Source organism: Pagrus major, chromosome 19 (assembly GCF_040436345.1).
Source record: "Pagrus major chromosome 19, Pma_NU_1.0".
Classification (NCBI taxonomy): domain Eukaryota; kingdom Metazoa; phylum Chordata; class Actinopteri; order Spariformes; family Sparidae; genus Pagrus; species Pagrus major.
In genome coordinates this window covers 5,906,797-5,929,053 of record NC_133233.1, presented here as the reverse complement: position 1 = coordinate 5,929,053, position 22,257 = coordinate 5,906,797, and the positions used below count along the sequence as shown (strand labels likewise).

At 40.6% G+C, this 22,257-nt stretch overlaps 1 protein-coding gene across 1 annotated transcript; it reads left to right on the top strand.

Annotated features, from left to right (window-relative positions):
- The first annotated feature begins 1,207 nt into the window (after positions 1–1,207).
- LOC141014592 (kinesin-1 heavy chain-like) lies at positions 1,208–20,783 on the top strand. Its single transcript, XM_073488447.1, has 25 exons — positions 1,208–1,333; positions 5,375–5,462; positions 5,583–5,656; positions 5,753–5,857; positions 5,940–5,988; positions 6,082–6,137; positions 6,627–6,714; positions 7,556–7,680; positions 8,110–8,214; positions 8,776–8,921; positions 9,818–9,966; positions 11,596–11,795; positions 12,569–12,637; positions 12,930–13,136; positions 13,230–13,373; positions 15,818–16,006; positions 16,248–16,365; positions 16,727–16,782; positions 16,862–16,971; positions 17,055–17,156; positions 17,239–17,299; positions 18,332–18,409; positions 19,015–19,113; positions 19,256–19,469; positions 20,674–20,783. Exons 1-25 carry the CDS (start codon positions 1,208–1,210, stop codon positions 20,781–20,783), a joined length of 2,868 nt encoding a protein of 955 aa, XP_073344548.1.
- Positions 20,784–22,257: the final 1,474 nt, after the last annotated feature.

Here is a 22,257-nt window from a genome sequence, read left to right as displayed (position 1 = left end):
TTTTAGTGTAGCTTTGTGTATTTTTAGCTTGGACCCAGGTTTTCTCCTCAATTTCCACAACACTGATACAATTGGACCACATCTGTAGTCTTCTTTTCTACGAAGCTGTCTGATTGTGTATCTGTCCAGCCAAAACACACACTACAGACCAACCTCAAAGACACCGTGCCTGTCTTCAGCACACTCGTTCTGCAATGAGTAACTGTGTGTTCTTTTTCCATGACTTGACAACTTTCAATGGCTGCTGCTCAACATCAGCAAAACCAAGGAGTTGATTGTTGATTTTAGAAAAAATGAGACACACAGGCCTGTCTACATCTGTGGAACCGAGGTGCAGCAGATGAACAGTAGGTGTCAGGGGATCAACATCACAGAGAACCTGTCATGGAGTCTCACAGCCTGGGGAGTGAAGCTGCTCTGTAGTCTGTGGTACGGCAGCAGATACTTCTGTATCTGTTGTCAGATGGCAGCAGGGTGCACAGACTGTGGCTGGGTGGCTGTTGTCTTTTAGTTTGTTTCGGGTCCTCACCTCACTGATATCACTGATGCTCAGAAATGGTTAACATTGATTTAACCAACCAATAGAATCAAAGTTAAACTAAAATTCTTTCCGATTAAACTGGATCCTGGACAGCACAAGTAAAAAGACAGTCTGCAGTCACCAATAATAAACTATCACACTGTTTCTCACATCCTGAAGTCCCATGTGACTGTTCATATGACATGTGCTCTGAACCACTCTTTAGTCCCGCCCTGATCACAGCACCATTTTTATTTACTCTGAGGATCAAAGTGGACCCTTGTGACTGTCTCTCTCCTGAAGTTCTACCTCATCTTTTATTTTTATTTTGTACGCGAGTATCTATCAATAGGCTAATTGTGTTTTCATCAAAATCATTTGTTTTTGTAAAAAAACAACAACAAAAATCTAGTGCAAATCAATATTTAATAAGCCTATCTATTTAAAGGTTTTTATTTTATTTTATTTTGGAGACAGAGCGCCTCGGGTCCGGGCTGATTCATCCTTATCTGAAGTTGTGATGCTCAGTCACAGTCAGGTTCAGGTGCGTTAACACTTGAGAAGTACTGTGACAGTGTTCCAGTCAGCTGAAGGCTGTGTGTGAGGGCGCGGCCTGCTCCTCTGCTCTGCAGCCGGCGGACTGTTTAACGGGAGGACGCAGCGCTCCATCCATCCACAGCGGCGGACATGACGGACGCAGCGGAGACCTGCATCAAGGTGGTGTGCCGCTTCAGGCCGCTCAACAAGTCGGAGGTGGCCCGGGGGGACAAGTACATCCCGAAGTTTACAGGAGATGATTGTGTATCGATTGCTGTGAGTGCTTTCTTTTTCTCCTCCACTTGTTCCACTTCTCATGTAGTGAAAATCTGAACATTGTACATTGTAAGATATATATTTCCCTAACTGTATTAAGTGCAACGCGGATCAATAATGTCTTCATTTCTAACTTTAACAATGTCTCTTTTGGTGTCACAACACCTAAACAATCTAAAAATCGCCCTAGTCATTTACTTTCCCATTTTTCATTTTATTTATTTGATCTATTTTAAATGTATTTGTTGACAAATATATTTCTTCATTATGTTCCCCTTGTATTTTCCCCGTACATTTCCCAAAACGTCCTGTATTTTCCTTTTACATTTCTTTATGCATTTCTGCTGCATTGTGCAGCACAGAAGTACTGACCAATCACACATACCAGGGCGGGACTAGGCAGTGTCAGGCTCAGGTGATGTACAGCAGTGACGACCCAGACTCTGATCTGGATCATACTTTATGGGGAAAATAATTTGTGGTTTTCCCTCTGATGCCCTGAACAGACACTTGTTGCTATAGTTACAGCTAACTGCTGCTAACTGTACTGTTTGCTGCCATTAGCTAGTTAGCTCAGTTAGCTGTGCATTTAGCAGTCTGACATGATGACTCTCCCCGCTGGGTCCCTCCACCCCAGACCTGAAAACCTCCTCCTCTGAGCGGTCCAAAGCTCCTTTGCTAGAGGTGTAGACACCAACACTCAACTGATGTTCCGAGTCCGAGCAGATCAACTGAAAGGGCCGCTAGCTACATAGCTAACTGAGCTAAGCAGCTACAGCCTAAAGCTGTGTGAGTTATTTTCTCAATGAATTATGATCTATTTCCACCAAAACCAGTGAATAAAGTTATAAAGTTGTGTTCTGTACAGTAAACAGTGAGGCTGGGCCCCCCAGAATACATAAAGCTATGTGTAAAGATAATACAGAAATAAATACGTAAATACATTTGACCAAACTTAATGCAGAATTCTAACAATTTCATATGATTTTGTTCATCTAAAATTCCTCTAATAAATAAGATTCAACACATTCTCTGAATCACTTTATCTGTAAAGAGAAAACTTTGATGAAAAAGTAGGCTAGTAGACGATGGCACCAACACTTCCTCTCTCACTGTTGCTTTCCTGCTACAATGTTTGCATGAATTACGTTGCGTTTCAGTAGTTTCAATGCCTTTTATGCACACACTGTTCCAGAAGGAAGAAGACAGAAGACATCTCAGTGTCACTTTTTCAAGAACAGCTGTATGTTGTCAGACATTTGTCAGCTTGAACCAGTCTTGACTTGAATCAGTCAAGCCCACCGTTGGCCGTCTAAACTAAATTTAATCCAGTTCATCTACTTTTTCATCTTTATCTTTACCTGCACTTAGGTTAATGTTAACCTCAGCAAGTGTTTGTATAGGGTCATGCTACTGCTAGCATGCTGACATGTTAGTGTGCTATGTTAGGAATAAAGGACATCTGATGCTGATTTTGAGCTGAGAATACAAACAAACAACAAATACAGAACTTCTCATACAGGGCACAAGGTCTCAATAAATGGTTATGACATTGTGTGAGTCATCTGCCTTCACCCGTAGGAGATATTGGAGTGACATGTTAAACAGCACTGTCTACCACCATCATCAAAACACCTGCTGAGGGCTTATCTTTTGTGAGTGTATGTCACTGAATATGTTCTTGAGGTCTATGGTGGAACAACTCCTGACTAAGATCCTAATGTTGTTTTCATCTTCCGTTTGCCACCCATCTGTGCCGTGACATTTATTTGCTATATACTTTATATATACTCTGTTTGAGTGTAGTTATTCCATGTGGCAGGTGTTGCATCAGATTTTTCCTGGTGATCATTATGTCTCTGTATAGATCAGTAGAACATATACATTTCCTTGGCAAACTATAACCCCTGGTGCTCATGACTATTGAAAATGAAAACAAAGAATGGCTGCTTTGTTCAGAGTTATTGACTCACAGTCACAGGCCAACTCATAGTCAGTTGCTTCGAGAGGAAAACTAGTCCATCCAGTGCAGATCATGTCTAGGACCAGGCCTCAGACACAAACTGCTTTTTCTACTATTTTGTTAAAGTTGCTCAGTCTTTCTGAAAAGAATCAGAACATCATCTGTCTCTTGAACGTGATCGCAACAACCTGCAAAACACCGCTGCTGAGCTAACAGCATCAACTGGGCCTGCAGGTTGTTGCAGTGCCAGGAAACTGATTCTGAGGGACACAGAAACCTGATGAGGTCACTTCCTTCATGTTTATATGGTACCTGCCACTACATCAGACTCTGGTTTGTTATTGCACAATTGACTGGAGCTCATTTTGCTGTCAGGAGTTTCTGCTTTATCTCCTATTTTAATTTTGAAGCAAACAAATTTAACATATGAAATCTATGTGAAACAGTTGTAAATTTAGGTTGAAAGTGTGACTGCTTTACTGTACTGGGCATTCAGTAGACCACTACACCAATATGATGACTATGAGGAACTTGTATTGCAATGCAAATATGTGTTATGTGTTGCAGCCAATGGGAGAACAGTATGATGGCCCTTATCTTACTGATATTATGGGGTTGTCTCAGTAGTCTTCATGTCTCTGGATTTCTTCTTCCTCTGTCTATAAAAGAGCAGCTGTCTTATAACTGTTGATCTTTTTTGCATCTGTTAGCTCAGGTCTTATGCTGTCGGCTGTATCAACTTGACTAAACTAATGCTAGATGCATCACTTCACTATGATCATTATGTCTGTGAACCTCAAGTGATTTATAGTTCCTCTCAGAACAAAGCCGCACAAACACCCTCTCTAATGCAGGTGTTTATAGTCATTTAATATTCAGATTGGATCTGATTGTCTGAACCTTACTTTATAAGAGATTGCTGTAATATTCATATACTTTGCGCAGTAAACTGACTTATTTATACCATTAGAGAGAAATATCTAGCTATAACTAATGTTAGCTAACATTAGCCAAACACTACTGGCCATACCAGACTAAGTAAAGCTGCAACAGCCAAACTTCTAATTGTATCTCATTGAATAAGTGTGTGATTGTAGTGCTTAAGGATTCAACTTTTCATTCGTAAGAAGAAGAATTAGTCATTTCTCCTCTAAAAGTTGTATGGTCTTTGGTTTTATAAACCAAAATAAGTCACAACATGCAAGGAAGACTTAGGGAATCTGATATTCAGAATAAAAACATAGAAGTATGATTCTGTAAAAATAAATGTTCAAGTCAAGGAGGCCTTTATTAGATCTGACATGCTGCATTACTGTAATGTGATGCTAATTGCTGAATAGCAGCCCCTGTGTCCACTAGTGAAATTTGTGGAATCATTGTAAATAGATAAAAGAGTAGTCATAAAGTTTGTGAATTGACTCGGTGATGGCAGTTCACAGAAATGTCTGCCCATAGCTAATATTAGCTAACATTAACCACCATAAGCTAATGGCCATAGTGTGTGTTTTATTGGGTTACACCCCGCGTTTCCGAAACCCCGCTGTGTCGAAAATAGACTTCCATTCTTCGTAATGGCGGGGTTTCCCATTTTTTCTAAAGACCCCGCTATTCCGAAAAGGCTATTGGGGAACCCCTGACCCTAACCCTAACCCTAACCCTATTGGGAAGTAATTGGAACTTGAAAGTCGGATTCGGAACAGCGGTGTTTCGGAGTGGGGCTGTTTCGGAATGGAAAGGCCGTCCCCGTTTTATTGCTTATGAATTCAACTCTTCATTTGTAAGAATGTCATTTCCTCTTTCAAAGGTTTTATGGTCTTTTGTTGTATTAACCAGACTCGTAAGTCACAACAAGTTAGCTAGACTTTCATCAAAGTAGGCCAACACCTCCTGTCCTGTGGTCTACTTTAACCACACATCTGAATTATTTACAATCAAATAGGACTTAAATCAGATGTTTATACATGACACCAAGTATTAATCCCTGCTTTTATTTTTGTAGGTAAAGCATATTACTGTAACATTACTCTTTGAGAGTAAATGAATGTTGGTGTGGTACTCACAGTAGCTCTTCTTCACAGGGTAAACCATACTACTTTGACCGTGTGTTCCAGTCCAATACAACTCAGGAACAATTCTACAATGCTGTGGCTCAGAAGATTGTCAGAGGTAAGATGTTCAGTATATAGATGTAGTCTCAGTGACACATGTAGTCCCTGCGTAGTCCCTGCGAATACAAGCCTGAACCTAGGTGCAAAAGGTGTGTTTTCTTTGTCTTGATGTATACAGACGTACTGGAGGGCTACAATGGGACAATATTTGCCTATGGACAGACATCCTCCGGCAAAACACACACTATGGAGGTAATGTAAAGACAAAATTACTAAAAATAATGAGTTCAAAGATCTGGCATGCCATTCTGTCTTGTTAATACTTACTCATATAATTGTCTATATAAGGGGAATCTCCATGACCCAGACATGATGGGAGTCATTCCCAGAATTGTTCAAGACATCTTCAACTACATTTATTCCATGGATCAGGACCTGGAGTTTCATATCAAAGTATGTTAACGCCTCAACCAGCTGCTCTCAAACGTCAGCATGTGCACATCAAACAGTCTCACTGGAAGCTTTTGCTTTGCAGGTTTCATATTTTGAAGTCTATTTGGACAAAATCAAAGACTTGTTGGATGGTATGTTTTGGTCTCTTATCGTTATCATTCAGACCCTGATGTGGACGAGGAGCTTTATTCAGACATGATGTTTGTTTTCTTTCTCCTCCACAGCCACAAAGACCAACCTTTCTGTACACGAGGACAAAAACAGGGTGCCTTATGTCAAGGTGAGACTCAGGGTGTATTTTCAAGTGTTAGCAGTTTCTAACTAAGTGCAACAATCACACAGTCACATGTTTGTGACAGCTGGTTGTAATGCATTAGATATGAAAAACATGAGAATATAATCAAAACAATGGTGCCTCTGTGATCTGCAGGATGAGATGATGAGTGTACTTTATATAACCTGTTCAGCACAGACTTATACAGCCATTGTTTTAAATGGAATGGGGTGTTTTCTCTGTCATATTGTTATTTACAATAAATATGTTTCATACATAAGTTTTAATTGATTAGATAGCAGACTGAATAGATAAATAAAATATACTAAGAAAATGAAGTAATAACATCACTCTTTCTTCATAATTTTCCCTGTGAAAGCATCAGTCTGATACAGTATGTCATGGTCTCCTCAGCTAATAATTGTCTCTCTGTGAAGCCAGCCTGCTGTGGGGCTGTTAGACACAACGTTTCCTTGTGATTGTATGTGTCCCCAGGGGTGTACAGAGCGTTTTGTGTGCAGTCCTAACGAGGTCATGGAAGCCATAGAGGACGGGAAAAACAGCCGAAGCGTGGCTGTCACAAGTGAGTTCAAACAATGAGAACCTTCAGTGTGGCTGGGCCTCATGGGTTCAACCTCACTGAGTCTCCTGACTGCAGCAAGACTCCCATCAGCCAAGACACTGTCTGTGCTTCACACACAACCAAATAAGTGAGAAGAGTGGATTGAAAGTAGGCGCGCTATATGATGTCAAAAAGTATTTCTACCTTGCTTAAACTGTAGTAAATCCGAGATTAATCATAGTATTTGGTGTATTGTCTGATTCTTGTTAATATTTAAGTTAAAAATGTCAAGTGTGCATTAGCTTGCAGCTCTAGGCCACCGCAATAATTTATCCGAAGGAGCAGTTCACCCAAAAATGAAAATTCAGTCATTATCTACTCCTAAACAACTGTAGCAGATGGGGACTTGATGTACAAAACAAAACAAACATACAGCCTGCCAGCAAAATCCAAGGCTCCAAAAACCCTGAGATCCCAAACTGATTTGAAAAGACTTTATTTACATCCTTTCTTAACTGAATTCTTCACTGTAGCTGCTTAGCTAAAAGCGTTAGCGCGCACCCCGCCTGAAGAGGCTGCACAAGCTTGACTGTGCATCATGGGAGTGGAAACAACGTCTTTTCAAATCAGTTTGGGATCCCAGGGCTTTGGGGACTTGGATTACATCACACAAGCTGTAAGGAGCCATTTTATGTTTTTTTTTTGTTTTTTTTACAATTTAAATCAAGTCCCCAGCTACTTCAGTTGTTTCTGAGAATGCTGCAACGCTGTTTTGCTGTGAAGCCCCAGAAATGTTTTTTGGACTAGGAAACTTCACCTGACTTTCGTTGTTGGTGTACGTGTGTGTGTGTCTGTATGTCAGACATGAACGAGCACAGCTCCAGGAGTCACAGCATCTTCCTCATTAACATCAAGCAGGAAAACTCTCAGACTGGACACAAACTTACCGGCAAGCTCTACCTCGTCGATCTGGCTGGGAGTGAGAAAGTATGTTTCCATCTCACGCTCTTCCTCCACATCTCTCTGCTCTCTGTCTCCATCTCTTTGCCTCTGAAGCTTCCCACTTTCTGTTCTGCACAAGTTTTTTGGCTCAGAGTTACAGTGTGGACTAGACATTGCCATTAATTATGTGATCTTTTAAACTCACATCTGTTGTTCATGAAGGCACACTTTGCTTTCCTGTATTGACCGGATTCATGTGATGAAACTTTAACAACAATCTGCTGCTGCTTCCTCCAGCAGGGGGCACTACAGTAATCTGTCCAGCAGTACGACATGTTAATAAGCCCAGGATAACACTAAGCTCCAGCGGATACATTAACATGCTTTGCAGAGTAATCCTGTCACAGTTTTCTGATGATACAGTCTGGTTCCACTGTCATTAACACAACTCTCCTGTGTTTATGTGTTTCAAAGGTGGGTAAAACAGGAGCAGAGGGCACAGTGCTGGATGAAGCCAAGATGATCAACAAGTCCCTGTCTTCACTAGGAATCGTCATTTCAGCTCTGGCAGAGGGCTCGGTGAGACAGTCACAGTTCTGACGGGATGGACTGGTCCTGTGCTTCCATCATAGCTGTTTTTAATGACTGTGTTTAAGAGAGAAAGTATGATTCAAAGGCTCACTTAGGATTCCCACAAAGGTGGAAGCTGAAGAGGATTAGAGCCACTGTGTGCATGTGTTTGAGTTCTGACTATTTTCTCACAATCCTCAGGATCTAAGTTCCAAGTCAGAATTCTTCTGTAATTCTTTCTTCTTTCTCAGGTTTCTGTCCTTTTGTTGGGCTTCTTCAGTTTTTTCTCAGATTCTTTATCTTTTCTGGGAATTCTAAGATCGATGTCAGAATTCTGTCATTTTTTCTCATAACTCTGAGATGAAGAGTCAGATTTTTTTTTTTTTCACAGAGATTCAAAGAATTTCTCAGAATTATGACTTTAAACTCATAATAATGTGTAATCTAATTGTTAATTGGAATGATTGCATTATGCCATACTCGAATGACACAGTATACCTAAAACTCCACATGGAAACACTCAGTGTTGTTAATAAATGATGGTGGATTTTAATCTGTGTCCTCTGTCAGAGCTATGTACCGTACAGAGACAGTAAGATGACCAGGATCCTGCAGGACTCCCTGGGAGGGAACTGTCGGACCACCATGGTCATCTGCTGCTCACCCTCCTCTTTCAACGATGCTGAGACCAGGACCACACTGCAGTTTGGACAGAGGTACACACACATACTGAAATACAGATACAATCTGTTTACCACACAGCATGGAAATCATGAGAAAGTTTTATGTAAGACAACACAAGGCCAGATATCACTGTGGTGCTAAAAACATGTTGATGGTCTGCCATACATAAATAACATTGACAAAGAGACTAATGTGAATCCATCCCATGGTGGCCGATCCACTTAATAAGCTCTGTATCCGTGCCGATAACAATCGAGCATCCTGTAAAAATACAAGTGCTGTGTATACTGCTTATCAGGCGTTACATTTCTAATGCAGCGGTAGAGAATGCAGTTTAAAGGTAAAAATAAGCATTTTCATAACCGTAGCACAAAGGCCTGCCTGTGTGCCCAGTAATCGGCCTGGTCTGTTCACGTGGGAAGCCAGTGAGGGATCATATCTTTGTGAGTCCCAGGGAATGGTCACGCCACCTTCACAGATGAGGATGAGCTCACTGTGCTTTTTAAAGACTAGCCAGGCTTTCTGTCTTATTCTACTACGCTAACCTAACCATCTACAGGCTGTAGCTTCATATTTAGCACACAGAGTGGTATGGATTTGCATCTAACTCTCCCCATAAAGCAAAGATTCCCAAAATGTTGAATTATTCCTGTAATGCCCTCCTGGAAAAGCTCCTTGCTGGTGAGAAAACACATGGTTGTCTGCAGTATGTACGTATGGAACTTTTTACAAAAAGCATACACAAGGCGTAGAGCTGGGGTACATCAACCGGACATCCCCCAGTGACCTGAAATAGCCTGTTCATAATAACAGAAGGAAAAAGCAACAGCTAGTCAGTCTGCCTTACAGTCAAACCAGTCTAAAAGTGGTTGAGCTGATGATATTCAATAAAGATTGCTGCATTATTCACACCTTGCTGTCTCACCAGGGCAAAGACCGTCAAGAACACGGTGTGTGTGAATGTGGAGCTGACCGCAGAGCAGTGGAAGAGCAAGTGGGAGAAAGAGAAGGAGAAGAACAAGACGCTGAAAAACACGGTCACCTGGCTGGAGACCGAGCTCAACCGGTGGAGGAGCGGTGAGGAATACACTGTCCAATATTATCTCACAATTATATATGCTGCATATGCTACATTATGAATAAGTGTGGGGCAATTAAAGAAACATTATGTAATTATTTTCTTTGCCTTAAAATAACCACTTCAAAATCATTTTGATGGCACAGTGTCTTGTTTCTGCACTATATAACTTCAGTGAGCGTGTGGGATCACAGCGTGTTACCACGTATGAGTTTTGTTTGTAGTTAGCACCTTAATTACATCTGTTGAATTGTTACAGGACTGGGATTGCATTTACCACAGTGGGGATGCACTCAGAAACTGTGGGGGGGCCAAATCACACAAAATGCCATTTTCTACATAATGTTGCTTTAACCAGAGGCAGGTGAACTTGAAGGGTCTATAAAATGATCTGCAGTAGCCGAGGTTTGGAGGGACGAGGTGGGGAGGTCACCCCACTTGTTAGCAAAATGACCAACATACGGTGTACTTGTTAACCTGCCATCTCTCTCCACCTTTTAGCTGGCACAGCTTCTCAAACCTCTAGGGTAGAAGCAGCCAAGGAACAACACAGTTGATCATTGTCAAGCTACTCAGCTGGTCAAATCTGTGTATTGCATGAAGCATAAGGCAGACACACACACAGGCGAGAGGCAGAAGGTGAAAACAGAGCTTTTGAAATCACATCTCAGTTGTCTCAGTTAAAAAGTTTGTGTCAGTTCCTTAAAAAGTAAATAAGGGACAGGAGCTAAGAAGAACTGTACATCTGCTCTGAACAGGTTGGTCAAATTATCCTCAATTATTGATAAAGGCCCCATGTTAAGCTCATGTTCAGGATCATAGTTGTATTTTAAGTGTTTATAGAAAATGTTTAAATGCTTTAGTGTTCACAAAAACACGGGCAATTTTCTGTTGGTTGAGCACTTTCACACTTTCACAGTATTTATATGGCACCTACCTGCTTTATAATCAGAAAAGAGAGGAAATCTCAAAAAGACTTTAATCGATTAATCAAATTTTAATTGGTTACAAATTTTAGCCATTACTCAACAAGTCTTTTTGAGATTTCCTGTTTAATACAACTATGATCCTGAACATGAGCTTAACATGGGGCCTTTATCAATAATTGAGGATAATTTGACCAACCTGTTCAGAGCAGATGTACAGTATTTCTCATCTCCTGTCCCTTATTTACTTTTTAAGGAACTGACACAAGCCTTTTAACTGAGACAACTGAGATGTGATTTTAATAGCAATACAGTGTACGAATGCTAATGTAAATGAAAGATGATCATTCCATTTGTTTATGATGGTTTGAATGAGATGAAGAAAAAAAACTAAGCTCCAAAGTATCCTTATCTTCGTTTGTTTGAGCTGAATCACACACTGGTGCTATTTTGGGCTTGAAAAGGACACACCTAAAGAAATAATCCTTTGTTTCCATATTAGCGAAGCCATAAAGATGACTGGTGTTGTTCTCTGCAAAACATGTGCATGATCATGTCTTTCTTACGCTCATCTAAAGACACAAGAACTACAGAGTTGTCACAAGTCTTGGTTTTAAAACAAAGATTTGATTGAGCGACTGTGACACATCACTGACACCTGCAGGGACTGGAACTGATGTCCCTCTCTGCTGCCCTCTGCAGGAGAGAATGTGCCAGCAGAGGAACAGTTTGATAAAGAAAAGGCCAAAGAAGAGGTCCAGGCCCTGGACACTGCGCTCAACAATGATAAGACACCAGCACAACCTGCCCTGAGCAGCCTGCCCGGGGTCAAAATTACAGACGCAGAGAGAGCGAAGTACGAGGCAGAACTTGCCAAGCTCTACAAAGAGCTGGATGACAAGGTAAGAACAGAACCACTATACAATATGTGGTTTACTGACAGCAAAGTGACCATATTTATCCATATTTGTCCACTGAAAGTATGTATGTATGTAGGTCCTCATTTCTCAAGTGAGATATGGCAAGTTGCTATATGGTGGAACCACCATGTTCAAACTGAAGTGGTACATTTATAGTTCATTAAACACTAGTTCATAGTTATTTTATTGTGAACTAACAATGAAATGCTTTATAAACCATTGAATAAACAATTAAAGTAAGGGTTGATAAACATCGGTTGCAATTTTATAAAGGCCATCCACACAATGTTTATAGATGAACTACACAGTATTTATTAACCATTTACAAAGTATCATAACAACAGTTGCAACTTCAAACAAATGATTAATAAATGGTTTATAAGTAGTGAAATTAATATAAACTTAAGTTTGATTAACCTTTACCATTTGTTAATGATGATTATAATGAAGTGTTACCTTTAAATGATATGGTCATGTTAAAGTTGAATACCATACAATATGTTTCAAATGTGATAGTTAAACATTGTTAATGCTGCTGACATTAACTCTGCTTGTATCTGTCACTTTCACACAGTATTCTTCCATAATGTGATGCATCCAAAGCTCACTCCTGCTAAAGTGTAGTATTCCTTTTGGTCAGCAGGTGGCGTGATTGGCTTCTGTTCAGTAGTGCTTCTGATTGCTGTGGGAAAAATGACTTATGTATGACATTTCTCTCTTCCTCTCTCCTCTTCACCATCCTCCCTTTCATCCAGGATGATGAGATCAACCAGCAGTCTCAGTTGGTGGAGAAGGTGGAGCAACAGATGTTGGACCAGGAGGAGGTGATACAGCTCCCCCCTTCCTCTCCCCTGCCCTGCCCTCCCCTTCCCAACTCCCCCCACTGCTTCTCAGCCCTCCAGCTATTCCTGTTAGCACAAACCCAGTCTGACAGCTGATAGCAGACCATTAGTAGCCCTGCAGGAGAGGTCAGACTGTAATTCACCCTCAGCAGGAGCACTGCAACCTTATAGTTTGTACACATTAGCTTGTTTTAGCTGTGTAGTCATGTATTTTTAAAATCCTGTTATGAATTTCAGACTTGATTCTCGTTTCACCCTCTTCATCTCTCTCTAGCTCTTATCCTCCTCCCGCCAAGATCACGCCACCCTGCAAACAGAGCTAAACCGGCTGCTGGCAGAGAACGAAGCCTCCAAGGAGGAGGTGAAGGAGGTGCTGCAGGCACTGGAGGAACTGGCCGTCAACTACGACCAGAAGAGTCAGGAAGTTGAGGACAAAGCAAGAGAGTTTGAGGCTCTCAGTGAGGAGCTTAATGAGAAATCGGTACTGTTATCTGACTCCATTGACAGCGATGACAATGAGTGTACATGATCACTTTGTAAGGTATGTATTATTTATGTTATCATCCACCACCAGAGCTCCTTGGCCTCCATTGACTCTGAACTCCAGAAGCTGAAGGAGATGACCAACCACCAGAAGAAGAGGGTCACTGAGATGATGTCATCATTACTCAAAGACCTGGCTGAAATCGGAATCGCTGTGGGAAGCAACGACATAAAGGTTACCAGTCCTGGTGGTGACGTATTGTTTTTCGAGTGGAGAAACAAAATAGAAACAAAGAATAGATTGAGATTTTGTCAGAACAACAATGGCCTGTTAAACACAAAATTACACACTGATATTAGAGACATTATACTACTATAGTAGCCGACACATTTGCTGCCATTGCATGCGTCCTTTGGGCCACATGCTTTGTAGTTTTGTCTTTGTTTTCATCATGTTCCTCTCATGTCAAAATTGCAATTAATTTATCATCACCAAGTATCAAAACAATTATTTCAATTGTCATTTATTTGTAGTACATGCGTTTAGTTTAAAAGTTTACAAGTTCTACTAATTTGCTTATTTTGTCTGCCAACACTCCCGAATCCTGATTCATTTAATTATCACAAGAAATAAAAGCAACAAATCCTCAGAATTAAAAAAATACAGGTGATGTTTTGCATTTTTGCCAAATATTAAGAAAATAGTTGCTGATAAAAATTTTTTTAGATTGACTAATGAGTTAAATGATCTAAGATCCACGAATTATCATTTAACTCATTTAATGAATAATTGTTAAAGGATAAGTTCAGTGACAAATGCCTCTCCTCCATGCTGATGGAAAGTCAGGGGAAGTTTTGTAGCCCACAAAACATTTCTGGAGCTTCACAGCAAAACACTGTTGCAGCATTCTCCTAAACAACTGAAGTAGCTGAAGACTTTTTTTTAAAAGCCCCGAGATACCAAATTGATGTGAAAAGACATGTTATATAAGCTGAAATCTTTACTGTAGCTGCTAAACTAAAAGTGCCTAAAGTAGGTGCACAAGCTTGACTGTGTGACAAGAGTGTGAGTAATCTCTTTTCAAATCAATTTGGGATCTTGGGGCTTCTGGAGACTTGGATTATGCTTGATGAACTGTATGGATCCATTATATAGATTTTTTTATTCTTCACCAGCATGGGGTAAGGAGATAATGATAATGGAGAACTTTTCCTTTAAGTCTACAAGATGTGAGTAAATTGTGAAAATGCTTTTCGCAATTCCCTACAGCTCTCTGTGACGTATTCAGTTTAGTACTGTCATACCAACAGTCTAACACAAACACTGTTTCCAAACATATGAAACAGAGAAAAGCAACACATTTCTGTCAATCTACAATTGGATCAATGTTCTAGTGTAACGGAGGAATATGATCATGCAAGAATGGAGTGAGTGTCTCGTTATCCGGTGGGCCTATCTGCTGTAGAGTGTTATTATGGGCACACTTCACACTGAAGTGAGTATGCTGACACTTGTTTGCAGTGCTGTGTTCAGAGGGAGTTTGACAGCAGTTTCATTTTGCACAGCCTTTAGTTTCTAGTGTATTAGCAGCTGAAGGGTTAAAATCCTGGCCGGTCTATTTTAAACTCTGTGCCTCACCAGCAGAGATATGTCAAGTATCTCTTGTGGAAATATACAATACCTCCACTTTGTAAATGCTAATAGCCTTACAACACTGAAGTTCCTAGAGGAAAGTTAACCATACCAGCTGGACTTACACTCCACTCATTAGAATGGTAATCCTCAGTGTCTCTTGTCTTTGTGTGTTTTTTGTCATCTCTGTATCTCAGAGATGGCCTGTGATCATCTATGTTGCCAGTAAAGCAAACAGTCCATCAGTTATGAATTTGTTCATCGACAGAAGATTGAAAACAATGTTGATAACAGATCATTTATTAATTGTTCCAGTTTCATCAATGTGAGGATTTGATGCTTTGCTTTGTTTTATGTAATTGTCATTTTAAAATCTTTTGTCAACTGTTGGTTAAACGAAACCATTCAAAGATGTCATCTAGGGCATTATTATTATTTCCGTACCGTTTACAGAGCAAGCAACTGATCAATTGAAGCATTACTTCACCCAAAAATGAAAATTCATTAAGTATCTCCTCCCTCCCTGCTGATGGAAAGTCAGTTTCATAGTCCACAAAACATTTATGGAGCTTCACAGCAAAACAGAGTTGCAGCATTCTCCTAAACAACTGAAGTAGCTGCAGACTTGTTTTAAAATGGGAAAAAATAACTGAAACAAAACATAAAAATAAAAAGAAGTAGAGCTAGTGCACCCACTTCAGTGTGCACTAGCGCTTTTAGCTTAGCAGCTACAGTGATGATTTGGGCTTTTAAAAAGAGCATAAACTGAATTTTCATTTTGTGGTGAACTCATCCTTTAATCTACAAATGTATCCCAGATTAAGCAGTCCTAAAAATCACTGCCTCTGTCTATTCCCTTTAAGCTTCTGCTGATGCAGTTTGGTGTCTGTGTATTGAGCTGTAATGGTTATTCAGTGGTGTTCAGTTAATCATTGGTAGAAATGTGCAACAGACTGTTACTTACTGTTAATTATATCTATACAGACAAAAAGACAAAACCTGAGGCACATCTTCCATGGCTGATTACTGTTTTTCTGACCTCTCAGCAACAAGAGAGCACTGGTCTCATTGATGAAGAGTTCACTGTGGCCCGTCTCTACATCAGTAAGATGAAGTCAGAGGTGAAGACGATGGTGAAGCGCAGCAAACAGCTGGAGAGCACCCAGTCTGATAGCAACCAGAAGAGAGAGGAGATGGAGGTGGAGCTGACTGCCTGCCAGTTCCGCATCTCCCAGGTAACTGCTGCTTCTGCCAGCATGGATACTGTCACCATAGTGACAAATGTGGCCGTTAATTAAAACGGCATCGTGTGGTTATCAATCATACAGCAGCTTACTAAGCTGATGGTTTTGTTTCATGTCTAACACTGTTTGTTCTGGGTTTAGAAAACAGCAGTGATGGAGTTTGTGTGAGTTCTAATCACAGGTGACAGTTTATAATTGTTCATGTCTTTTTCATTTTCCCGTTGGTGTCCAGCATGAAGCTAAGATCAAGTCCCTGACAGACTCCCTCCAGAATGTAGAGCAGAAGAAAAGACAGCTGGAGGAAAATTTGGACACTCTCAATGAGGAAGTAGTCAGGATCAAAGCCCAAGGTGAGCACAGTACAACTTACTGCGCTGTCATAGAACACATCCAGCATCAACCCTTTCATTGTCCTCTCTAGAGCACTTGATATCCTGTTGAAAACTGAACTTAAATGAACTCATCCTAACTGAGCCATCGCTAGCTGTTGATTTGTGGCTTCCAGAACCAGACCTGTTCACAGTTTTTATTTAGTTTCTTTTCCAAGGCCTTACAGAACAGAATGACATGAGAAATACTCCAGAAAAGACATCCTCTACCAATCTTTAAAAAAAAAAAATCCATTACAACAGCAATTTGCTCACATTACTTTCTTTCTTTTTCTTTTTTTTTTTTTTTGTTGTCACATTTGTGCTTTTTGTCTCCTTCCAGAGAGGGTCAACACCATGGAAAAGGACAGTGAGATCCAATCTGCCAATGAAGTAAAGGTATAGTACCACTGAGCTCTTACCAGTGTGCTCTCCAAATCGATGTTATGACACCACCTTGTTGCTTGTGTCTCTTCAGGATGCTGTGGAGAGGCAGATCCAGTCTCACAGAGAGATCCATCAGAAACAGATCAGCAGCCTGAGAGACGAGCTGGACAACAAGGAGAAACTGCTCACAGAGCTGCAGGAGTAAGACACAATATCAGCATGCACTTCTCTTTCTAAAGGTGACTAATAGTTCAGTACTGATGCTGTTACTGACATTTGTGTAGTCTAAACCAGAAGATCATGCTGGAGCAGGAAAGGCTGAGGGTGGAGCACGAGAAGCTCAAGGCTGCCGACCAGGAGAAGAACCGCCAACTGCAAGAGCTCACGTAATGTTTCAACGTGTAAACCACTGCAGCCCTTTCCCGTTGTGCCATTTGCACAAAGTAACATCAATTTTATGTTCTGCAGGGTGCAGCAGGACAGGCGGGATCAGGCCAGACAGGACCTGAAGGGACTGGAGGAGACTGTGGTCAGTTCATGTCCAAATTCAACCACATTACGAAAAGAAAGATTTGAATTGATTTTTACATACAATGGAGGTGAAAGGAATTTCTTTGATTTCCATGGTTTAATTTAAAAAATGACAAAGTGACGTTTGAAAGATTCAACATCTCGATCCAGAGAGGGGGTCCCGCCTACTTTAATAACCCAATACTGTCAATGCTGTGAGCAAGTACAAAAAATAATTGGTACACCCAAATCTTTTGGGATGCTGTTTTATAGATATTAATCAATTATTATGTATATAGCATAAATATATACAATATTCAACTTCAGGATTGAATCTGTGTCCCAAATCCATATTACACACTAATTCTAAGCAGATTTTGCATTGATGGTATTTCTCCTCCTTTACTACTATTACTAAAAACCAGGACTGCACAATTATTCAAAATATAATTGCAATCGCAATATGGCCAAGCACAATATTCAAATCGCAAGAAGCTGCAATTTTTTGATAAAGGTAAAGGTAACATTACAATGAAGTACTGTAGTGTTGCAAAAATGATCATTCCCTTTAATTGCGAATCATATCACAATCACAAGATCCGTCAGAATGATCGCAATATCATTTTTTTACATTATCCTGCACTACACTTCGTGTTAACATTGTATAATAGTTTATATGGTTACTTTTAACAGTAGTTAATACAGCAATATACATTAACTAACAGTTAATTAGCAGATAACTAATTGTCAACAATATTAACTAATGGTTTTTATGTTAACTAAGGTATTTATAGATTATTTAATACATTAAAGAGACGCTTTAAACATTAGTTAATATAGTGATGCGCATTAACTAACACTTAATTAACAGTCAACTAAGAATGTTAACTAATGTATACATATACATTATTTAATAGTTTATATAGATGCTTATAACATTAGTTAATACAATAAGTGGCATTAATTAACAGTTAGCTAATGTGTCTAATAATCTTTACTAATGGTCTGTACACTGTTGTCTCTCTAAGCTGGTTTCCTTGACTTCACACAGGCCCGAGAGCTGCAGACACTCCACAACCTCAGGAGGCTTTTTGTCCAAGACCTGGCCACTAAAATGAAAAAGGTAAAAGTCCTGACAGTGTTGGACATTATCATTGCAATCATCATCCTGTGATCTGGTTCTGTGTGTGATTTAATCTCCAATTTTATGAAATATCACATGAGCTCCTCGTGTCCCGACCAGGACACTTACCTGCAATGAAACAAATAGATCCATATTTCGCTCATGCACCGGCTGCACTCCATTTAATTTGCACTGTGATTAAATTTTAATGAATCCAGGGATCACAACAAAAAGTGTCTGCAATAAGTAGGCCATCTGATTCTTCAAAGGTAGCAGCTGTAAATTAGGGACCCAGGCCCTGAGCCTGGCGTGCATCTCAAGCCCTCAGGCTCAAGCTTGGTGAGATAAACAAAGGCAAAGCAGGCTTTCCTGGAAGACACAGAATATGCCATGGTGGTGCACCCATCCCAAATCTCCTACTTATCATCTCATTTAGACATACATGCGATGCTTTAGCTTCAGGGGTTTTGTCTACAGACACTAAGTCATAAGAAGCGAATGTAACAAATCAGTTGTACAAAGGTACATTTATAAATGAAGGCAGAGTGAAGAGTAGAAGAGGCATGAGTGAATACAGTGTATAAATAAAGCTGTGTGTTGTGCTTGTGCAGAATGCTCAGAATGACGACTCAGAAGGCAGTAATGCCCAGAAACAGAAGATTTGCTTCCTGGAGAACAACCTGGAGCAGCTCACCAAAGTTCACAAGCAGGTAAAACCATGTAGAAACATAGCTCAGTGCTTCCTGCCTAAATGAATTAAAAAAAAGTGACTTACACCTGATTTTGTGCTGAAAGGCTGCACGCTGTCTGTGTCCTCTCCCTCTCCCCCTCTCTCTGTGTTCCCTTGTGTAGCTGCTACGGGACAACGCCGACCTTCGTGGTGAGATTCCTAAAATGGAGAAGCGCCTGCGGGCAACTGTTGAGCGGGTCAAAGCCTTGGAGTCAGCTCTGAAGGAGGCAAAAGAGAATGCAGCTCGAGACCGAAACCGCTACGAGCAGGAGATGGAGCGCATTAAGGACGCTGCCAGGCCCAAAAACATGGGCAGGAGACCCTCGGCACAGATAGGTAGGTGGACACAGACATACATATATCTGACTCTATTTCATGCACTGGACCAAATATCATGATAATGTGTCGAAAAATAATGCGTTAATATGCAAACCAATATCCTGAAAACTGCAAAGTCCAAAAAGAAAGAAACTTAACTGTCTACAAGGTTTATTAACGAGTCAAATCCAAAGAAACTGTGACTTTAAACAAGCCATCTGCACTTCCATGAGGTTGTGATGTCACAACTATACTTAACCACGCCCCCAGCTGTAGTTGCAAAAACACAGACAGAGCTGAGGCAGAAACATAGTGGGCAGTGGCTCCTCAGGCCTGTGAGAGACGACCAATCAGAGCAGAGTGGGCTTTCCAGGAGACAGGCACTGAAACAGAACGTTCAGTCAAAGGGTGATTAGAGGTGCTGCAGCAGTAGACAGTATGAGAATATAAATAATGTGTTATTGAACATTAAAGCATATAAACCTCTTATAGAAGACCCAAAATAAAAGTAGTAACCTGAAAATAAGCATAATGTGGGACCTGCTGAGGGTTAGGTAAAATTTGTGAATTTACGGTGAGTTACCTGCTTTAACCTGCAGTGCCAAACTTTTGTCACCCCCTTCTGCCAGTGAGAGTAATTGCACAAGCCCTGTCGATGCGCTTGTGATGCCATAACCTCTGCTATACTGCTATTTGCTCTGCATCGTTACCAGTGCACCAGCACGAGAAAGTCCCTACAGGCTCCACATTTAAACTCTCCAGTGTACTGGGAAATACAGAGAGATTTATCTGGCAGTGATGGGCTTAATCAGCATTGTGTGAACTCGTTAGGCAAGAATTTAACAGAGGTTCATTTATGTGTAAAAATCCTGCACTGCAGGTTTACTGTTTCCTGGCAAACAATAAGAAGATGCAAATGTGTGTGTGTCTATAGATAAAACAAAGGAGATCTAATATGTAAAGAGAGTTTTCTGTTTAAATTCTTTATGATAAGCTGGGTTAACTAACCAACTGCCCCCTGGTGCTTTTAGATCGGATCTGGGTGGTATCAACCTCCCCACTAACTCTCAAAAAGAAGTCAATAAGCTTATTTCCCCAAATACCTAAACTATTCCTTTGAATTTTAAAGAAGAAATGAGAACTGTATGTATAATATGAATGATGTGCTGTGTCAACCTGCTCTATGTATATGACCAATGTCATTTGTCTGCGTCCGACCCAGCCAAGCCCATTAGACCAGGCCAGCTGCCGGGAGCCTCTCCCAGCATCATCAGGTCCAACCTCATCCAGAACAACCTGCCTGCCATCATAGGAGGAGGCAACAGCAGGTAAGCAAAGAATACACACAGCTCAGACATCCAAACAGATAACATGCTTATACAAGAGGAGAGTCGGTTTCATTCCTTTTCTCTCTTCTGTTTCCTCCTACAGCTCCTGAGGCTGGAGCACAGTCACCCAGCAAGAAGCCAAAGCCCCAGGTCCAGAGATGTTTTAGCCTAGATACTGAACTTTTACCTGAATCCAATGGAACCATTCTTACAATATCAAAGTGTGTATATATTGTATATAAGTATAGCTTGTACTGCACATTCCTTCAAGCCTAAAAGAAACCTTAACACATTATTGTCTTGCTAAATAACAAACACATAATGCGACATGTTGCTTTGTTAAAACCATTATGCACTATTAGCTTTTTCAGTCTGATAAACATAATAAATAACTCTGTTATGTGCAGCAACCATATAAATACAAGCTAACGTCACAAACATACCTCAGTCCAAAAAGGCTACCCAGTAGGTGTCTGCTTTGTGCTTACTAGGTTAGCCGCTAAACGAATCTATTGCTGCCATTGCTGGTCACTTTGGCTAAGGGGCTGTGTGCTTTGTGGTACTGAGTTAGCTAGCTGCTGAACAAAAGGCTCAGGGGCTGTGTGCTTTGTGCTACTGAGTTAGCTAGCTGCTGAACAAAAGGCTCAGGGGCTGTGTGCTTTGTGCTACTGAGTTAGCTAGCTGCTGAACAAAAGGCTCAGGGGCTGTGTGCTTTGTGCTACTGAGTTAGCTAGCTGCTGAACAAAAGGCTCAGGGGCTGTGTGCTTTATGCTACTTAGTTAGCTAGTTGCTGAACAAAAGGCTCAGGGGCTGTGTGCTTTGTGCTACTGAGTTAGCTAGCTGCTGAACAACAGGCTCAGTGGCTGTGTGCTATGTGCTACTGAGTTAGCTAGCTGCTGAACAACAGGCTCAGGTGCTGTGTACTATGTGTACTAGCACAGGGCATCTTGTCATAGCTATCTAACTATTCCAACCTTGTTGGATGGGCTTTATTAGACGCCTGCAACAGCCACTGATACTGGATTTTTTTCTTTTTCATTTATGATTGCTGTCAGTATGTTAAATGATTTACTACAACAACAAAAAAAACAACAACAAAAAAACAGCTTCTGGAATAATTTACCAACCCCAGCTTAAACTCTTCATTTTTTCAAAGAGAATTTGACACCAGAAGTACACTCTTGTCTTTGGCTCAGGGCAAAAAAGGCACTGGGAGTAGATAGAAACAAATTGTATTTATTCCTGATTTATTTCTCCAGGTAAGAGCTCACTCATGTTTACTTTGTCCGCTAAGACATCCATTATGTTTTCCTGTTAATGTATCCAGACTGAGCTGGAAATGCTTGAATTTACAGCAGAAAAGTTGATGATTAATTACTCTGTAACACTCTGAAGTCTGTTGGCTCTGTGGTAGGAGCAAGTATATAAAGTTAGGAGCAAGTATATAAAGTTAAAGTATTACTGATGACTTAATGTTA

Bases quoted from the DNA above. Each gene is read 5' to 3' on its own strand.
- LOC141014592 (XM_073488447.1), top strand. From the start codon at position 1,208: ATGACGGACGCAGCGGAGACCTGCATCAAGGTGGTGTGCCGCTTCAGG. The intron at 9,967-11,595 runs GTGAGGAATACA...TGCCCTCTGCAG, and splicing joins GCTCAACCGGTGGAGGAGCG to GAGAGAATGTGCCAGCAGAG. The intron at 16,972-17,054 runs GTAAGACACAAT...ACATTTGTGTAG, and splicing joins CTGCTCACAGAGCTGCAGGA to TCTAAACCAGAAGATCATGC.